General features: G+C 42.6%; 1 protein-coding gene across 2 annotated transcripts in view; it reads right to left on the reverse strand.

Annotated features, from left to right (window-relative positions):
* Window positions 1–12,654, reverse strand: part of RAP1GAP (RAP1 GTPase activating protein) — a 152,078-nt gene extending 139,424 nt beyond the window's left edge. The window contains exon 1 of one of the 2 annotated variants that reach the window (XM_030185566.1): window positions 12,567–12,654. Coding sequence is in view for 1 of the 2 variants with exons in the window: in XM_030185563.1 (XP_030041423.1) it covers window positions 7,083–7,157 (75 nt within the window). In the remaining variant the exon portion in view is untranslated. Of the gene's footprint in view, window positions 1–7,082; window positions 7,168–12,566 lie in introns of those variants that run through there. The other variant, XM_030185563.1, reaches the window with a different exon arrangement.
* Between the last annotated feature and the right edge of the window lie 5,914 nt (window positions 12,655–18,568).

Below are 18,568 nucleotides of genomic sequence, written 5' to 3' on the forward strand. Positions count from 1 at the left end.
GGTGCAATTAGGAGAGATTTGCCTAGTGAACGGAGTTCCTAGGAAGGGATGTAGGGAGAGATGAGGGTGGAGAGGTAGTGAGGGGCTGCAGAGTGAATGCACTTATAGGTCAATAAGAGGAGCTTGAAGTTTACACGGAAACGGAAATCTGTCAATTCTAATCCTGCATTGAGCCTTCTCAATATCAGTATATCAAGTGGCATGCTCCATCTCGATTACCAATGGACTGTACTGTTGCTTGATTAAGGTAAATTAGTCCCCTTATTTTGTAGTTCCTGTTACTCTGTGTGTTCCATCTTTGCTTACACCCTACGCTGTCTATAAAAAATGTTTTATTCTGTATTGTGTTGGCATTGTAATGTAGTATACTATGCCGTACTTTGTATTGTTATTTGAATATTTTTACTGCTGTAATTGTCTATTGCCTATATTTGCCTTATTCTTGATGTACATCGTCTTGAATGAATTTCTTCAAAAAGGCAGTAAAACATTTTATACAATATACATCGCAAATCAACCTTTAGCCTACCCAAACTATGCCCCTGGGAATGCTTACATGCAGGTCACTCTTTCTATGCACCTACTTTTATGTACAAATGTGGCCAGGCAATTTTATAAAAGTCCTAGCCCACTTGTGAAAGAGACAAAATCTTAATACAACGACCCCATAGAGTACACACACCCATTCACACCTTCTTTGGAGAGGTGTTGATTTGTGTGAGAGAATTTGTACGCCTCTGAGGTTATCGTACAAGCTTGCAGGTAGAGAAGAGGAACCCAAACTATAGCTATATGTTGCAAGGTTCCAAATTAGGAGTCACTGGCCAGGAAAAGGATTTAGATGACATCGATAATGATACATTAAAACCCTCTGCTCAGTGTGCAGCAGCGGCTAAGAAAGCAAATAGAAGGGCACAATATTTTCTCCACCCCCCACCCTACCCCAGAATCACACAGCTCAATATAAACACCTGAACTAATTAGACTCAGCTGAAGATTTCCTCCAAAAGCAGCCAAAATTCCCTTTTTTCCAGTTTGGCAACCAGCAGCAACATTTATGAGCCACTGACGCCGGCACCCAATGCATTGTTGCCACCGACTGCACAGCTTGGTAGAAGAAAGATCTGGCCACCTTTGGAGAAGGTTCTCAGCTGACAATGCTTGGAGATCCCCAACAGTTAGAGCAATGGTTAGGGGTAGTATTAGACATGCTACGGCCTCTCCCAATCCCCCTCTCCTCCCTGCTTCCCCTCCAATCTTCCCATCTGCCATTACTATCACGCTAACAGATCCTCACCAAATACAGAACAAGGGATCACAAAAATTGAACTGGGCGGAATGCACTGCAAAACTGGAGAAATAAAAACAGAAATGAATTCCCTTTTCTACTGTTATCAATAGAAATCAAACAAAATAAAACATGGAAAAGAAAATAAGATGATACCTTTTTTTATTGGACATAACTTAATACATTTCTTGATTAGCTTTCGAAGGTCGCCCTTCTTCCTCAGATCGCCCTTCTTCCTCAGATCGGAAATAAGCAAATGTGCTAGCTGACAGTGTATATAAGTGAAAACATTCAAGCATTACTATGACAGTCTGACAGGGTAGGAGGATGGGGGTGGGTCGGAGGTATGCATGGGGACATCAAAGCATATCATTGATATTCTAACAGGATGGGTGTGGATAGGTGAGGGTTGGGGTGATCAACAGAGACATACAGCTTTATGGTTTATAATGGGCTAGGAACCCCAGATCCTTGTTAAGTCCTTTCTGTTGGGTGTTAAAATAATCAATCATTCTGACCTTTTCTACTGAACACAATACAAAAACCATCTGCTATGCATATTTCCCAAAACTAACATATTATTTGAGAAAGCCTACAACTTACAACTTTATGTGTCTATCCTTGCCAGGATTCACTGATCTTTGCAAGTCTCCGTCTAGTGTATTAGCTGTTACTTGATCTCATTACTAGCATCATATTTTGAGGCTCATTTTCAAAGAACAAACATATAAACGGCAAGTGACCGACTCACCTGCAAATGCGCAGTAGAGACTTCCCTCTCTGTCCCACCTTCGCGTCAAGACGTGATGACGTTAGAGGGCGGAACAGAGAGGGAAATGGAGTCGGAGTCACTGTCGGATGCTTCCGCCTGGAAACGAACATCGCGCGCACCAACCTCCACCCCCCCCCCGCCCTCCTCCGCATCGGGCCCCCTGCACTGACCTGACAGCGCCTCTCACCTCCGTGTGGAAGCGCTGCAGGCAGCAGCAGAGTGATCTGCTGCTGCCTGCAGCGCTTTCACACGGAGGTGAGAGGTGCTGTCAGGTCAGTGCAGGGGGCCTGGCACGGAGGGGGGAGGGAGCTTCGGTGAGGAGGGTAGCTGGAAATCTCACCCGTTTTTACGGGCTTAACGGCTAGTAGACTTATAAGAGTTACATGCACCTTTACATTTTAAAAACTACATTCTATTTTTATTTTTCTGTTATTAAATGGCATTCCTTAGATATGATTTTACCTGTTTTGATTTTATATTGTGAACTACTTTGTTATCAGTTTAAGGAAGAGTGATGTATCAAGGATAATAATAAACCATAAACTATAATTCATTTAATACATTCAAAATAAAATGGGTTTTTTTTTCTACCTTTGTTGTCTGGACAATTTAATTTTTGGTTACAGTTTCTCTTTTCTGCTTTCCTGTCTGTCTTCTGCTCATTCTTCTTCAAGCAGCTGCTGACCATTTGCCTTTTCTCTTCTTGCCCACGCTCACCACACCTGCTTCTGACATATTGAACTTTCCTTTTTAGCTCTGTCTCCTCTTTTTTCTTTACTGCCTCTCTGTTCACTCAAGTTTCACCTCTTTCTCACCTTTCTCCTTCTTTTTACTTTTCAGCTACCTATCAAATTCCATCTCCTTCTCTCCCATTTTATATCTCGCTCCTTCCCCAGCCTTCCATTCCCTTTAATCTACTCCCCATGACCATATTTCTACTCCCTAGGATCACTATCCTCTTCTTATTCATTTCCTTGCCACCTTCCCCCCCTCCTTGGCCTCTCCCACATGGTTCCACAATTCTCAGTGTCTTCCTCCACCCTTCTAGCCCAGCATCTGCTTCTTCTTTTTCCTTCCCCACCCTTGTAGCCTGACATCTCTCTGTCACATCCACTCTCCCCTTCCCTGCATCTTCCTGTCCCTTCCCTCCTGCCCCTTGCCATGGTCCCAGCATTTATCTCTCTATATTCCCTCCTTCCCATTGGCCAGCATCTCTCCTTCACTCCCTTCTGCCCCTGGATCCAACATCTCCCTCTTTCTTCCTTCTCCCTCCTATACATAAGAACATAAGAGTAGCCATACTGGGTCAGACCAATGATCCATCTAGCCCAGTATCCTGTTTTCCAAATAGTGGCCAAGCCAGGTCACAAGTACCTGGCAGAAACCCAAATTGTGGCAACACTCCACACTACAAATCCCAGGGCAAGCAGTTGCTTCTCATGTCTGTCTCAATAGCAGACTATGGACTTTTCCTTCAGGAATTTGTCCAAATCTTTTTTTAAACCCAAATACACTACCCGATGTTAGCACATCCTCCGGTAAAGAGTTCCAGAGCTTAACTATTCATTAGTGAAAAAAAATGTTTCCTCCTATTTCTTTTACAAGTATTTCCATGTAAGTTCCTCGAGTGTCCCCTAATATTTGTACTTTTGGAACGAGTAAAAAAAAAAATCAATTTACTTCTACTCATTCTACACCACTCAGGATGTTGTAGACCTCTATCATAACTCCCCTCATCCGTCTCTTTTCCAAGCTGAAGAGCCCTAACCTCTTTAGCCTTTCCTCATACGAGAAGAGTTCCATTCTGTTTATCATTTTAGTCGCTCTCCTTTGAACCTTTTCTAATTCTGCTATATCTTTTTAGAGATACGGCGATAGGATTGTACTTTCCTAGCCAATCCTCACAGTTTAAACATATATTATTCCAAGATTGCGTCATATTAAATGCCTATATGTGGTTGTTAACGATGGCAAATTCTCAACCAGTGTTTAATCATGAACGACTATACTGGGCAGACTGGAAGGACCGGGAAGGGCAGGTCTTTAGCTGCCATCATTTATTGTGTTACTTGGTATCGATAGGCAGATTGTATAGGGCAAATGGTCGTCATCTGCAGTCATTTTCTACACATTTCTATGTTTACCCTCGTTACCATTTGCTCAGTTCCTAAAGTTCAAACTTCTGGCTTAGTTAAAAGTATCTACTAAAAAAGGACATCAAATAATTTTTAAGTTTAAGTTTGATGTGCTTTTTTTTTTTTAGTAGAGCTTGTTCATTAGAACATGATATATGAAGAATTTGTTTTCCCTGTTATACAGTTAGTTAAACGTTTGCCTGACCACCTTTAGTGCAGGCTTAGCTTTCCGGGTGTTGCAAACACCTAGGCCTGCATATCTGCTGAATTCACTACATTCCAGTCAACGTTTGCTTCAGATCTTGACAGGTCTGGTTTAAGCCAGGGCTTTTTTTCGGTAGTTGCTCCTGAATTACGGAACAGTCCTCCTTAGGCCGTGCACCAGGAGACCAATCTACTGATTTACTGAAAAAAGCTCAAAGTCTCTTATTTATGCTTTCATGTAATTTTATTTTTTTACTTTGTTCACCAGTTTGGATGGTCTGTGGTCCAACAATATGGTTACAAATGTTTATAAACTATAAGCTCATGAGCTTTTGGGATTACACAGCTCTCCCGCCTTGAGAAGTCACTGCATAGCTAAATAAATCTATATTTGTCAATCTACGTCCCTGGATGGCTGGCTGGGTTTGTAACCGTATGCAAATGAGCTGCCACCATCACCACACACTGCTCCAGGGAAGCAGAGGCGCACACCGACCTGCTGTACATCACAAGCCATCTACTGCAACACAACTTAAGTACTATCCACCACGATCTGCCATGACTCCTAAAAGACAACTAACTAACTGCTGAGGAACAGGCAGAAGCTAAACGGAAAAGAGCCAAAGCGCAAAGAAAAAGGCGTGCAGCTATGAGCAAAGACCAAAAGGCCCGTGAGAGGGAACAAGCCGCTGCAAGGAAAAGGTCCAGGGTGGCGAATATGACTGATGAACAAAGAGCAAACAATAGAGAAAGAAATGCCGATTTGGAAAGGCAGAAAATTTACAACATAATGGCAATTAGACGATAGCCTTGCTAGGGCCCGTTTCATTTTTTTTGCAAAACAGGCTTTTTTTGCTTGTGTGTGTGTGTATATATATATATATACAAAATTATATAAACAATTCCTAACATAAGAAACTGGAGCTCTGCCTGTTTTGTAGGACAGACACGTTCCCTGCCGCGTCAAATGCTAGCGAGAAGTCTCTGGCCTATACAGACAGGTACATAGGTTCATCACCATATGTTCCAAGCTAGGACACATTCTGATATTTCAGTTTCTGTTTTCCACTATGAGGTTTCCTCTGATTAAAGCTACAATTTCTGCCATTGGTACTAGCTTCCTAAATTCTTCCTCCCAAAACTCAGAGGGGGCTATGTATAACTCGAGACTACCTCTACTTCGGAAAGCAGGTAAAAAGCCTGGCTCTTCTACCCAAGCCTTTAATACATAGGGTAACTGACTATACACTCATTCTGCACCTGGACTAGCTTGCTACACACACTGTAACTTACACCAGTTGCTTATATCTTGATTAACTGTACAAATAACTTGCCTTGAGTTTAGCCACCCATTTATTTATCCCAACTGACTCTGTACCACACATACTACTTACTACTACTACTTATCATTTCTAAAGTGCTACTAGACGTAGGCAGCGCTGTACACTTGAACATGAAGAGACAGTCCCTGCTTGACAGAGCTTACAATCTAATTAGGCCAGACAAACAGGACAAACAAGAGATAAGGGAATATTAAAGTGAGGATGATAAAATAAGGGTTCTGAACAAGTGAATAAGGGCTTGTACGTGCAGGACGTCAGACTCACAGAAACAGAAGCCTGCCCTTGCAGATCAGCAACGCGGCCGTGCCGGAGAAGAGGACTTTAGATATCCACAATAACTATTCATGAGATAGGTTTACTACTACTACTTATCATTTCTACTACTACTACTTATCATTTCTATAGTGCTACTAGACGTTTGCAGCGCTGTACACTTGAACATGAAGAAACAGTCCCTGCTCGACAGAGCTTACAATCTAATTAGGACAAACAGGACAAATAAGGGATAAGGACAAAGAGTAGCAAGATTCCGTGCAGAATCCCAAAGAGCAGCAAGATTCTGGAATCCCAAAGACTACTACTTATCATTTCTATAGCGCTACTAGACGTTTGCAGTGCTGTACACTTGAACATGAAGAGACAGTCCCTGCTCGACAGAGCTTACAATCTAATTAGGACAGACAAACAGGACAAACAAGAGATAAGGGAATATTAAAGTGAGGATGATAACATAAGGGTTCTGAACAAGTGAATAAGGGTTAGGAGTCCCCATCTATATATCTACTCTTGGCCCCTCAGCTACATGGTAAGTCGTATTGCAGAAAAGCATTAGTATCACATTCAATGTTATCTGAATGTTCTAATTGTGCTTATTAGATATTTCATTAGTATTATGCTGACATGGTATTATATCTCTGTTGTTTGAATTTCAGTGCTGTTACATGTGTATATTTTTGATCCTGTTTCATGTTTGCCCTATTATTAGGTTTTAATCTGCTGTTTTCAAGTTTTCTCTTTCATTGTATTTATGTTTATACTTGGTCATTTTACTATTGTTATGCTAACAAAATTGTAAATTTGATGTTAAACTGAACCTACTGTACACTGCCTTGGGTGAATCTCTTCATAAAAGTGGTTAATATAAATACATAAATAAATGGAAGATTTCCGTTTTCAGAGCTGTCAGCTTTCACTTTTCAGCAGAATTAGTCTCATTACAAAACAATACAGAGAGTAAAACAGAAAGAAATGGAATGGACGTGAGAGCCACTCTACCTGCCCAAGTCTGAAAAAAAATCTCTCTCGATTTAGAAGCTTAAAATACAGGGGAAATTACTCACAATCCACCGTTCCTGTACCAGGGTTTCTCTCTCCAGCGGGTCAATGGAGCTGGAGACAGACTGACTTCTGGCCATCCTGTTTCAGCAGGTTTTTCCTCTTTCTATTAATCCGACTGTTTTCCCATGTCAGAGCGGCGAGCTGACAGTGGGGTCACTGGTCAGAGCTGCCTCCGTTGCTTGCACAGGTGCTGCTGAGGTTTGCTCACATGCTTCCAGTTCTGCAGTGTCCCGGTATTTACAACAGAGCACATGAGTGTGTGTCTTACAGGCGTGGAACTATGCACCTACCATCCGTGCCAAAAGGGCAAGGCTTCCAATTTCAGTCCACCTAAGACCTACCCATATTATGAACTAGTGCGGAATGCACCTAAGAAAAACCTATGCGAGGTTGGGCTGGTGTGGGAAAAGCTACCGGTTGACTAAAGGAAACGCAGTCAGCTGGGGTTGGTTATAAGTTCTGGTTACACTGTGGGTTGGGGTAGGAGGGGGAGATGAGGGCGTGTTTTGGAGGGTTAGGGGCCGGGAACTATTAGTGTTTCAAAAATTGAGACTTCAACTGCTGTTCTGGACTAATAGGAAGAAGTCTTTTGGGTATTTGTTATAGAGGAACTAGATGTTAAACTTGATTGTTGTACTTTGCAAAAAAGTCAATAAATATTTAAAAAGGAAAACCTATGCATGCTTTAGATTGTAAGCTCCTTTGAGCAGGGACCGTCCTTCTTTGTTTATTTTGTACAGCGCTGCGTAACCCTAGTAGCGCTCTAGAAATGTTAAGTAGTAGTAGTAGTATGCATTTGGTTTGTAGAAATCTACCTTGCTACAGTTCCCAACCTGCAAGCATTCCTTTGGGGACAAAAGCCATCGTGCAGGGGTTATGCTCAGTGTTACTACTTAAAAGTGACTTCCTGCACATTCAGCTACTGCAGAGAGTAAACAGAGGATGGGTTACGTCACACTACAGAATCATCTTTGTCTATAGTGTCAGCTCCTTCTCCGATGACACAGCTACGGGCAAGCTTAGTAACGAAGTGTGGAATAAAAGGATTTTAAACAGTAACCTGATCAGGTAGAAGCTGGAAGGCCAAGAGCCATCACACAGTGATCTCATGTTTAAATCATGACCTTTCCCAGTAGAAGAACAAGAATGTGTTCAAAGAAAACTCTACGCACGGTGTACCGGTCCCTGCAAATTCTCAAAAGTATAGAGAGTGAGTGGTGACGTACTTGGAACAGCATCCAAGGGTTCGCCGGTGTGAATTTGGAGGAGAAAAATGAGGGGAGGAAATGCGTCAATCAGGAGGCGGAGCACAGATAAAAGAAAAGTGGCATTATGCCTGAAAGGAGAATGTATAACCAATACATAATACAAAAAAAAAAAAGAGAAAATTACAACGTGTAATTTACATCTTCCTTTCACTCTACTTATATCGCTGGACTATCCAGACAAACTGATTTATTAGCAGGGTATCACCTCTTTACGTAAATGAAATATCATAGGCCCAGGTCTGGTATCACAGCCTATCAGGCTCATTTTCGAAAGAGGAGGACGCCCATCTTTCGACATAAATCGGAACATGGATGTCCATCTCTCAGAGACATCCAAATCGGTATAATCGAAACCCAATTTTGGACATCTCCAACTGCAGTCCGTCTCAAGGATGTCCAAATTTCAAGGAGGCGTAGCAAAGGCGGGACTTGGGCATGCCTAACACTTGAACACCTTTGACCCATAATCAAAAAAAGCAAAGACGTCCATGACGAACACTTGGACGTTTTCACCCAGACGCGTTTTTTTTTTTTTTTACGAATGAGGCACAAAAAGGTGCCCAAAATGACCAGATGACCACCGGAGGGAATCAGGGATGACCTCCCGTTACTCCCCCAGTAGTCACTAACCCCCTTCCACCCTCAAAAAACATGTTTAAAAATATTTCGTGCCAGCCTCTATGCCAGCCTCAGATGTCATACTCAGGTCCATGAGATTGCATGAAGATCCCAGGAGCAGTTTTACTGGGTACTGCAGTGCACTTCAGAGAGGCGGAACCAGGCCCATACCCCCCCCCCCACCTGTTACATTTGTGGAGGAAACAGCGAGCTCTCCAAAACCCACCACAAACCCACTGTACCCGCATATAGGTGCCCCCGTTCACCCATAAGGGCTATGGTAGTGCTGTACAGTTGGGGGTAGTAGGTTTTTGGGGGCTCAGCACACAAGGTAAGGGAGCTATGTTCCTGGGAGCATTTTATGAAGTCCACTGAAGTGCCCCCTAGGGTGCCCAGTTGGTGTCCTGGCATATCAGGGGGACCAGTGCACTACAAATGCTGGCTCCTCCCACTTCCAAATGGCTTGCATTTGGATGTTTTTGACTTGGACGTCTTTGGTTTCGAAAATTGCCGAAAGTCAAAGATGTCCAAATCCAAGGACGTCCAAATTTAAGGACTTCCTTGGATTTGGACGTCTCTGACGGTATTCTTGAAACGAAAGATGGACGTCCATCTTGTTTTGAAAATACGGTTTTCCCCACTCCCGGATTTGGACGTTTTACAAAGACGCCCAAATCGCAACTTGGACCTTTCTTTTGAAAATGCCCCTCTATAAGTCTCATCCCACTACAAGGAGCTGCAAGTTTAATTATGAGGATGTACACGTGTATTTAACAAAGTACACATGCAGCTCACCTACACGGAGACTGCGCACAAGAATCCATGCTTTTGTTAGCACACATAACTGTGTGTATGTATTCGCCCGGGCAGCTTTAGAATAACTATGTCTTACATGAAAAACATGCCCACAAACAGCAATTTTTAAAACTAGGTCAAGGGGCAAAATCTGAGAGAGCTTAATATACTGCCACTTCTAGACAAAGGTCGCAGCGGTTTACAAATTAAAATCTTATATAGAACAAAATGAAAAGAATGCCAAAATACAAATAGGAAAGAGTCAATCGACCAGAGAAGCACACGCTCAACATGCAATGCTACAGCTTCTTCTCAGCTGCGTTACCCGAGCCCTGCTTAGGGTTGTGGGAGTAAGACAGCATGCAAACTGGGCATCTTGTAAATTACAAGGATTATTTTGCAATGCACATGGGCACCTTGAGCCTGCACACTTTGAACTCACTGAAAACTGATTTTGTGAGTAGGCCAGGCCATCACAGATTAGATATTTTACTCCAATCTTTAAAACAACATCCCATTGCATTTTGGGATTTGTTTTGCTTGTCTAGTTAAAAAAAAATTAGGCCTATATATCCCAGAATACTTTGATGTTAGAAATCTAGGAAGGAATACAGACACATGTCTGGGATCCACAATCTTAATGACATCAAACATTACATAAACCACTATAAACAACTATAGTCGGCATGGCCTGCTCCTGTTAGGTGCAAAAGGTTTCAAGCAGAACAAATGACAGTGACATTTTCAGTACCCGGGACTTGTAACATAAATACGCATAGGCAGAAAGCTGGAGCCTGCTAGGATTATGTTAATTATGTAAATACACAATGAGGAGTATCCTCCTCTGCCCAGCAATTCTAGGCAGAATTAAAATGTGATTATAGTTAAGCTAAATGGTCAATACAAGAGTTCTTAAATTCAGTTCAGAGAAGAGCTGTCACAGGAATATACAACCAACCCAGGTCACCACGTAAATCCATCATATTAACTAAGCAGAAATTCTAAGTTGTTATTCTTGAGTCTGGAATAAGCAGAATAACGAGTGAGGTGATCAAATTAAGAGCTACTAGGATGGCATTCCAGTAAGGTGGACCCATCAGTATATGCTGATATATCTCACTACCCATCCCTTTTTCGCTCTCCTTCATTAGTACCCACTAGACCCCCCACCCCCTCCTCTGAACTCTGTTTCTCAGTCAAGGCTGTCAGCTCCTCTCTCTCTCTCATATCTTCAAACCAGTCTGCCTCCCAGTTTTTACCACGGTCAACTGCCCTTTCCTCCCCCTTTCTCAATCTTCCTCTCCTATCTCATTTTATCACTCAACCTCCTCCTTCTGTTAACCAAGCTGTCTCTTTTTATGCCACTCCTCTTCCCCAGGCATTCTCCTCTTCCTTTATTATCCTGCCTTCCCCCTCCATAACATATTTTCTCTTTCCCTAGCATCCCCAGAGCAGTGGCGTAGCCAAGGGTGGGCTCGGGTGGGCCCAGGCCCATCCACTTTGTGTTCAGGCCCACCCAGTAGCAACACATTTATAATGTGGCTGGCAGGGATTCCCAAGCCCCACCAGCTGAAAACTCCCAGCTGTCCCTCCTGCATACCTTTTAAATAGCAGATCTTTGCCTGCAGCAAGCAGCGACTGATACATACTGTTCGCACCGGCCCCGCAGCCTTCGCTCTGATGTATTCCCGCCTATGTGGAAACAGGAAGTTGCATCAGAGGAAAGGCTGTGGGGCCAGCATGAACATTGGTTGCTGCTCGCTGTTGGTGAAAATCTGCTATTTAAAAGGTATTCAGGGAAGGGCGGATGTTTGAGAGACCATATGGATGCAGGCAAGAGAGGGAGAGACCAAATCACTTGTGGGACAAGGCGGAGTTCTTCTGCCCACCCATCTTGGGCACAGGCCCACCCAAATTTGGGTGTCTGGCTACGCCCCTGCCCCAGAGACCTCTCTTCCTATTACCATTATAATGCAACCCTCTCTACTTATCCTCTCTCACCTCTGTCAATACAACCTGCCTCCCCCCCCCCCCCCATACCCTCTTCCTTCTTTGCTTCCTGCTCTCTATCTGGAATCCCTCTACGGATCGTTGTCTTAAAAACTACCACAAATGGTATATCCACACCACTCTCACAATGGTCATCCAGCCAAGTACTAGTCAGCAGAGTCGAAAGGCACGGAGGGGGAGACCATGTTCTGGGGTTGTGGGAAAGGTGTAATTTTTGGGGGGAGAACCCAGCTCTGTCCCTTTCACCCTCTCCCTTTCTCCACTGACATAGCTATTACTAATTAAATCAGAATGTTGTCATCTACCATTTCCAGAAAAAAACATTTGAAGAAGGGGCCCGCGTGGGCTTCACAGCTATCTGTATCATCGTTGGATGTTTCTTACAATAATGTTCAAGGTAAAAAAAAAAAGGTAAAGCAACTTAGAGGGACTACAGTTCTGTCTAGGACCAACAGGGCAACCTGAAATATGCTTTACTTATGCCTATGTTAATTTAACTGGATCACTGTGAAACTGCTCTTTACATAATGGTTATTATAGATGAGATCCTAAGGTCTTATACATCCAGTTTCATCAAGCATTCTAATCCGAACATCCCCTCAAGAGCGTAAGGTGGATGACTTGAAATAATTTTGCCTAAGAGATCTTAGACCTCCTCTTTGCATTTATTCTGCTTCTCTGCCTTATCACCATATCCTGATAATGCACCTTATTCCCCGTACAGGCCTTGGCTCTCTCCTTTGCTTCCGCATCTGTCTCACCATTGCATGCAAGCCAAGCAAAACACAGCCTTACCTTGGGGCAGGGGGGAGGAGTGTGAGGGGAGAGCCAGCCTAGGCCGGGTAACTCTAGGATGTTGGCGAAGTGCTGGACCTGTCCATTGTTCCTCCTGAAAGACAGAAAAAAACAAACAAACATAAACTAGAGCCAGGTGTGACAGATGTGCAGGGATCAGAGGCGGTAGGATCTGACAGTGGAACTGCAGTCAAAAGATTTCTTTATAAACTTACCACTTATCTACTGTAAAATACCCTCTGATGGTTACATTTGAAACTGTGCAGGCAAAAATTTCCATCCAGCATACAAAAACAGGCATTTAACTATAGCAAGCAGCATGAAAATGGTACATAAATCCATGATTAACTTCCTATTATTCTGTTAAATCAATAAAGAAAAAATCTGGAAAAATCTATGCATATACCGCAGTGGCACGTGGGAAAGATGTGGGATTCTACACACAGCAGCACAAGCCACTAGTAATAAAGTAGTTAAGCCCAGAGGATTGCCAGCTGATTCCTAATCCAGTGCTGCTTTCACACCTTTGCAGTTCCGATTTCTCCAATTTTTAAGGAGGACTGCATATCCGTGCATGCAGTGCGGAAAATCAGGACTGCATCAGAATGCTGGGGGAAATGGGGCCATTTGGAAGCACTGCTTACCTCTTCGAAAATGAAAGGGAAATGGGACTTGATACACTGCCTTTCTGTGGTACTTTGCAACTATATTCAAAGCGGTTTACATATATTCAGGTACTTATTTTGTACCAGGGGCAATGGAGGGTTAAGTGACTTGCCCAGAGTCACAAGGAGCTGCAGTGGGAATTGAACTCAGTTCCCCAGGATCAAAGTCCTCTGCACTAACCACTAGGCTACTCCTTCACTCAGGAAAGATCACGCAGGTCCAAAACATTATTTAGCTAAAATACAGCAGGGTACTTTCATTGGCAGTCTATATACCCACCAAATCTAGTTAATATTCAGATACAAACCCCTGGATTCTATACAGTGCGACTTACATTGAGTGTACAAATAGTTCGTATTCTGTATTTGCACATGCAACTTAAATGAGTTAACAAGCCAATTGGTGCTGATAATTGCCAATTAACAAGAAATTAATTACACTAATTGGCATTAATTAGAATTAAGTGTATTCTATAATGTGCGCGCACACATTCTAAAAGTTGAAAAGTGGGCCTCAGGATTTATACCAACTTTTACTTGGCGTAACTGTCTGCGCCTAAATTTAGTCATGAGGAGCAGCATTCAGTGTACCCTATATACCGCATAAAATTTAGGCTTTTATTCTACAAAGTACACCTTAAATTGAGGCTTAAAATACGCTTAGGCAAATTTTATTTTTGCGCTGATTTTTTCGGAGTAATATATAGAATCTAGTCCAAAATGTCTGCATACACGGTGTAAGTATTGGCTTCGAAGGCTAATGTTCTTACAGGCACATTACAGCTGAATCCACCTAAGTGCATTTCCACACTTTGTTTCAGTAACAGAAAAAAAAACAATTTGGGGGGGGGGGGGGGGGGGGGTTAATAACTTGGTTGAAGAGAAATGTGCAAATTAAAGTTTCAAAAATTTTAGGGGGATGAGCTAATACTGTTACTGCAACTGCTTTACCATTTCTATAGTGCTGCTTTCACACACTAGGCAAACCTTCAGCTGCCCAGGTGGGTGGGGGTGCACAGCTGTAGGCCATCTCCCCTTCCCTCCTAACCCTACCCAAATGGCCATCACCCCCCCCCCCCCTTCCTCTTCTCACCCACCCCAGGTGATCTGCATCTCCCTTTCCCTTCCTACTCACCCAGGTTCACTTGTATTCACCCTTCCCTACTCCCACTTTTGGTCAAGTATCACCCCCTTCTCTTCCTCCCTCATCTCCCCTTCTCTTCCCTATCCCTCCAGGTCCAGTATCTCATTTCATCTCCCCTTCCCTCCCCCCCTGCCACCACCGCTATCATCCTACCTCTTCCCAGACAGCTACAAAAGTATTTTCCAGGTTCTGCGGAATGTGGAGAGAAATGGCTGTGTAGTCCTACATATCTTTTCAAATATTTTACAGGAGACTCTGCCTTTGGCAGTGCCTTTGTAAAATAAAGGGGGGGGGGGTACTATGAAGGCCCCTGCCTGGCTTCTGTTTCCCTCTCTGGATCCTATCTAAATTTGGACTTCGTGTGTTCTGTGGCAATTTTATCAGAGTTGCTCTGTATTATTACATTGCTGTTTCTACTTTCCAGTAGAGGCCTGGACTTAAGCATTGCCAGGTCCTGCCTATCCCTTGACATACTTCCTGTTGAGGGGAGGGCAGACCGAGTGCAAGGCCCTGAATACCTTTGCAGTGGCCCTGGAAGAGGTAGGGCAACAGTGGCAGGAGGGGGAGGGGAACTGAAGGGAGAGCACTGGCTACGGGACCAAGGTAAGGAAGAGGAGAAGAGAGAATGTTTTCCTGGTGGACTAATACCCCTGAATGCTGCTGCCCTAATGGCAAGCCAAGCCCTGCTGGAATGTCTTCCTAAGCTTGTGCATCTTGCTCCCTCTTTGGTCATATTCAAGTCTCAAGAAAAAAAGCCCCTGCTGTGGGATTGCTTTTAAACCCAAAATCAGCACCCTAAGGAGTATGCTGTAGCAGTTCTAATGAGGTCTTTTGTTTTGGATTGTTTGTTTGTTTTTTGTCCAGAGTTTAACCCTGGATTTTGGTTTTATTGTCCTCTCCATGGGGAATTGGAAAGGCCGCATGCGTGGGGCTCCCGCCGCTCTGGCTTCGGCGGCCATGCTGAGGCAAACCACGATCCCGAACAGCTTGTGGCTGGATCCCCGTGAGCAGCGCCTGAGGACGCTGCTGTTCAGGAGTGTGGGGAGGAACAGTCCTAGCCTCAGTATCCAGATATATAGAAAATATAAATATGCAATTAGAAAGGCCAGAAGATCCTTTTACAAATCTAAAATAGGGAATGATTACTCAGACATGAAGAAACTATTTCATGTTGTTAACAAACTACTCGACACCAACCCAGTTACTACAACCAACACAGACATTCCATCCGCTGATAACCTTGCTCAATACTTCAATGAAAAAATATTAAAATTATGCAACTCACTCCCCCAACAAAATTCCGACACTGAATACTTTTTTAATGTTCTTCAGCCCACCTTGGGTGCCAATCCGGCTGACCGTATCTGGTCTAACTTTGATCCTCTCACCAGTGAATCAGTCTCACAGGCGGTCCTAAGGTTCTCTAATTCTTATTGTAAACTGGATACTTATCCCAACTATTTACTTAAATCTGCCCCTTTCTGATACTTATCAGATTTAACAGCCCACCTAAATTTCATGCTTCTACAAGGCTTCTTCCCCGAGGATTATGGTAACATCCTCCTCACCCCAATACCAAAGGATACCAAGAAAAAGACTGATGATATTACACATTATCGTCCAGTTGCCTCTATCCCACTGGTGGTTAAATTAATGGAAAGTATGGTGACTAACCAACTTACGAATTATCTAACCAAATTTTCTATACCACACGACTCGAAATCAGGATTTCGCTCCCTTTACCCTTCTGGCCAAATTCAAGCAAGAAATATCTGCAGGAAAAAGTATACTTCTCCTCCAATTTGATATTGACATGGTTAACCATGGTATTTTATTAAATCTTCTAGATTACTATGGGATTGGCAGTAATGTACTTACATGGATTAAAGGTTTCTTATCTTCTAGATCATACCAAGTCAAATCGAACTCAAACATATCATATCATCTTCCTGGAAAGCAGTTTGCGGAGTTCCTCAAGGTTCACCACTTTCTCCAACACTTTTCAACATAATGATGATCCCTTTGGCCAATTCCTTATCCAGTTTAGGCCTTAACCCTTTTATTTATGCCGACGACGTTACAATTTACATACCTTTTAGTCACGATCTGACAGAAATTATCAACACAATTAAGATCGGCTTGAACACAATGAATGCATGGGCAAATTCATTCCAACTGAAACTAAATTCAGAAAAGACTCATTGTCTTATCCTTTCATCTCAACACAATAAGTACAAACCTCCAACATTAAACATCCCAAACCTCTCTCTCCCGATTTCGGATAGCCTAAAATTACTGGGTGTCATAATTGACCACAATCTGACACTTGAAAGTCAAGTAAATTCAACTACAAAGAAAATGTTTCACTCAATGTGGAAACTTAAATGCATAAAACATTTCTTTCCACGAGACGTATTTCGCAAACTGATACAATCATTGGTACTAAGCCATTTGGATTACTACAACGGAATCTATGCAGGTTGTAAAGAACAACTAACAAAGAAACTTCAGACCGCACAAAATACAGCAGCCAGATTGATATTTGGAAAACCAAAATTTGAAAGTGCCAAACCCATTCGTGAAAAACTGCATTGGCTCCCCACCAAGGAACATGTTGCCTTCAAGGTTTGTACTCTTGTCCACAGGATTATTTATGGTAATGTTCCGGGATACATGTTGGACCCTAAAAAACTACCACCCAGAAACAGCACCAACCTATCCCGTACTTATTTAAATCTGCATTATCCAGACTGTAATGGACTTAGATACAAATCTACTTATGCATCCAGCTTTTCTTACATAAGTACACAACTGTGGAACGCTTTGCCCAAAGCTGTTAAGGTCTATCCACAACCAACTTAACTTCAGGAAAATACTGAAAACCATCCTGTTTAAGAAGACCTATCCCCCTGATCCAGATTAACTTTCTACTTCCTGCAACACAGCTAAATATGGACAATATTAGACTTTTATTACCACCCCCTCTTCACTCCTTGTAGCCTAGACTTATGTTTCTTATCATGCTTTCTACTTCATTATGTACCTGTATTACTGAACCGGAGCTTTACGGTATTGTGTAAGCCACATTGAGCCTGCAACTAAGTGGGGAAAATGTGGGATATAAATGTGTAACATAAATGAATAAATAAATATCCCTGCTAGCTGCGGCCATGGCCTGGAAGCAGGAGATACAGGTGCTTCAGATGGCAGAAGGAATGCCACTGCAAGAGGTGTTGTATGAGGGAGCCCCCGTGAGATCTCAATTTAAATAATTTTTATACAGCATGCAGAAACACAGCCTGAGCAGAGAGCAGGTCTCCTCTACATAACACACAGGCTATTATTCTATTTTACTCTCCATTGATAGTGCAACACATTACATTAAAAACAATCAATTAAAAACAATACTACAGTCTGACTGCCATCATTACAACAAGTTAAAATTAAAATAAAAAAGGGCCCCGTTTACTTAGCCACACTGTAGGCGCTCATGCTTTTTAGTGTGGACTAATGATAGACACCCATAGAAACATAATAGGTGTCTCTGTTTGCGTACGCTAAAAAGTGTGTGTACCTACAGTGCGACTTATTTGTAACACTTACACCCCGCGCTTTCCCACTCATTAGCAGGTTCAATGCTTGGTAAACAGGACCCTAAATGTTAAATCTAACAAAGAACTAGGGCTAAGCAGAACTTTTTATTTTTAATTTATTAAAATAAGCGATCCGCTTTGACTTGGAAAAAGCTTTTGACTGAGTCAATTGTTGGGACATTTGGGTATCACTGACCTCTTTTATAAAGCCCTACAAGTGTGATATGAAAACCCATCTACATAAGTACATAAGTATTGCCATACTGGGAAAGACCAAAGGTCCATCCAGCCCAGCATCCTGTTTCCAACAGTGGCCAATCCAGGTCACAAGTACCTGGCAAGATCCCAAAAAGTACAAAACGTTTTATACTGCTTATCCCAGAAATAGTGGATTTTCCCCAAGTCCATTTAATAACGGTCTATGGACTTTTCCTTCAGGAAGCTGTCCAAACCTTTTTTAAACTCCGCCAAGCTAACCGCCTTTACCACATTCTCTGGCAATGAATTCCAGAGTTTAATTACACGTTGAGTGAAGAAAGATTTTCTCCAATTCATTTTAAATTTACTACATTGTAGCTTCATCGCATGCCCCCTAGTGCT

The sequence above is a fragment of the Microcaecilia unicolor genome, chromosome 13, assembly GCF_901765095.1.
Source record: "Microcaecilia unicolor chromosome 13, aMicUni1.1, whole genome shotgun sequence".
Classification (NCBI taxonomy): domain Eukaryota; kingdom Metazoa; phylum Chordata; class Amphibia; order Gymnophiona; family Siphonopidae; genus Microcaecilia; species Microcaecilia unicolor.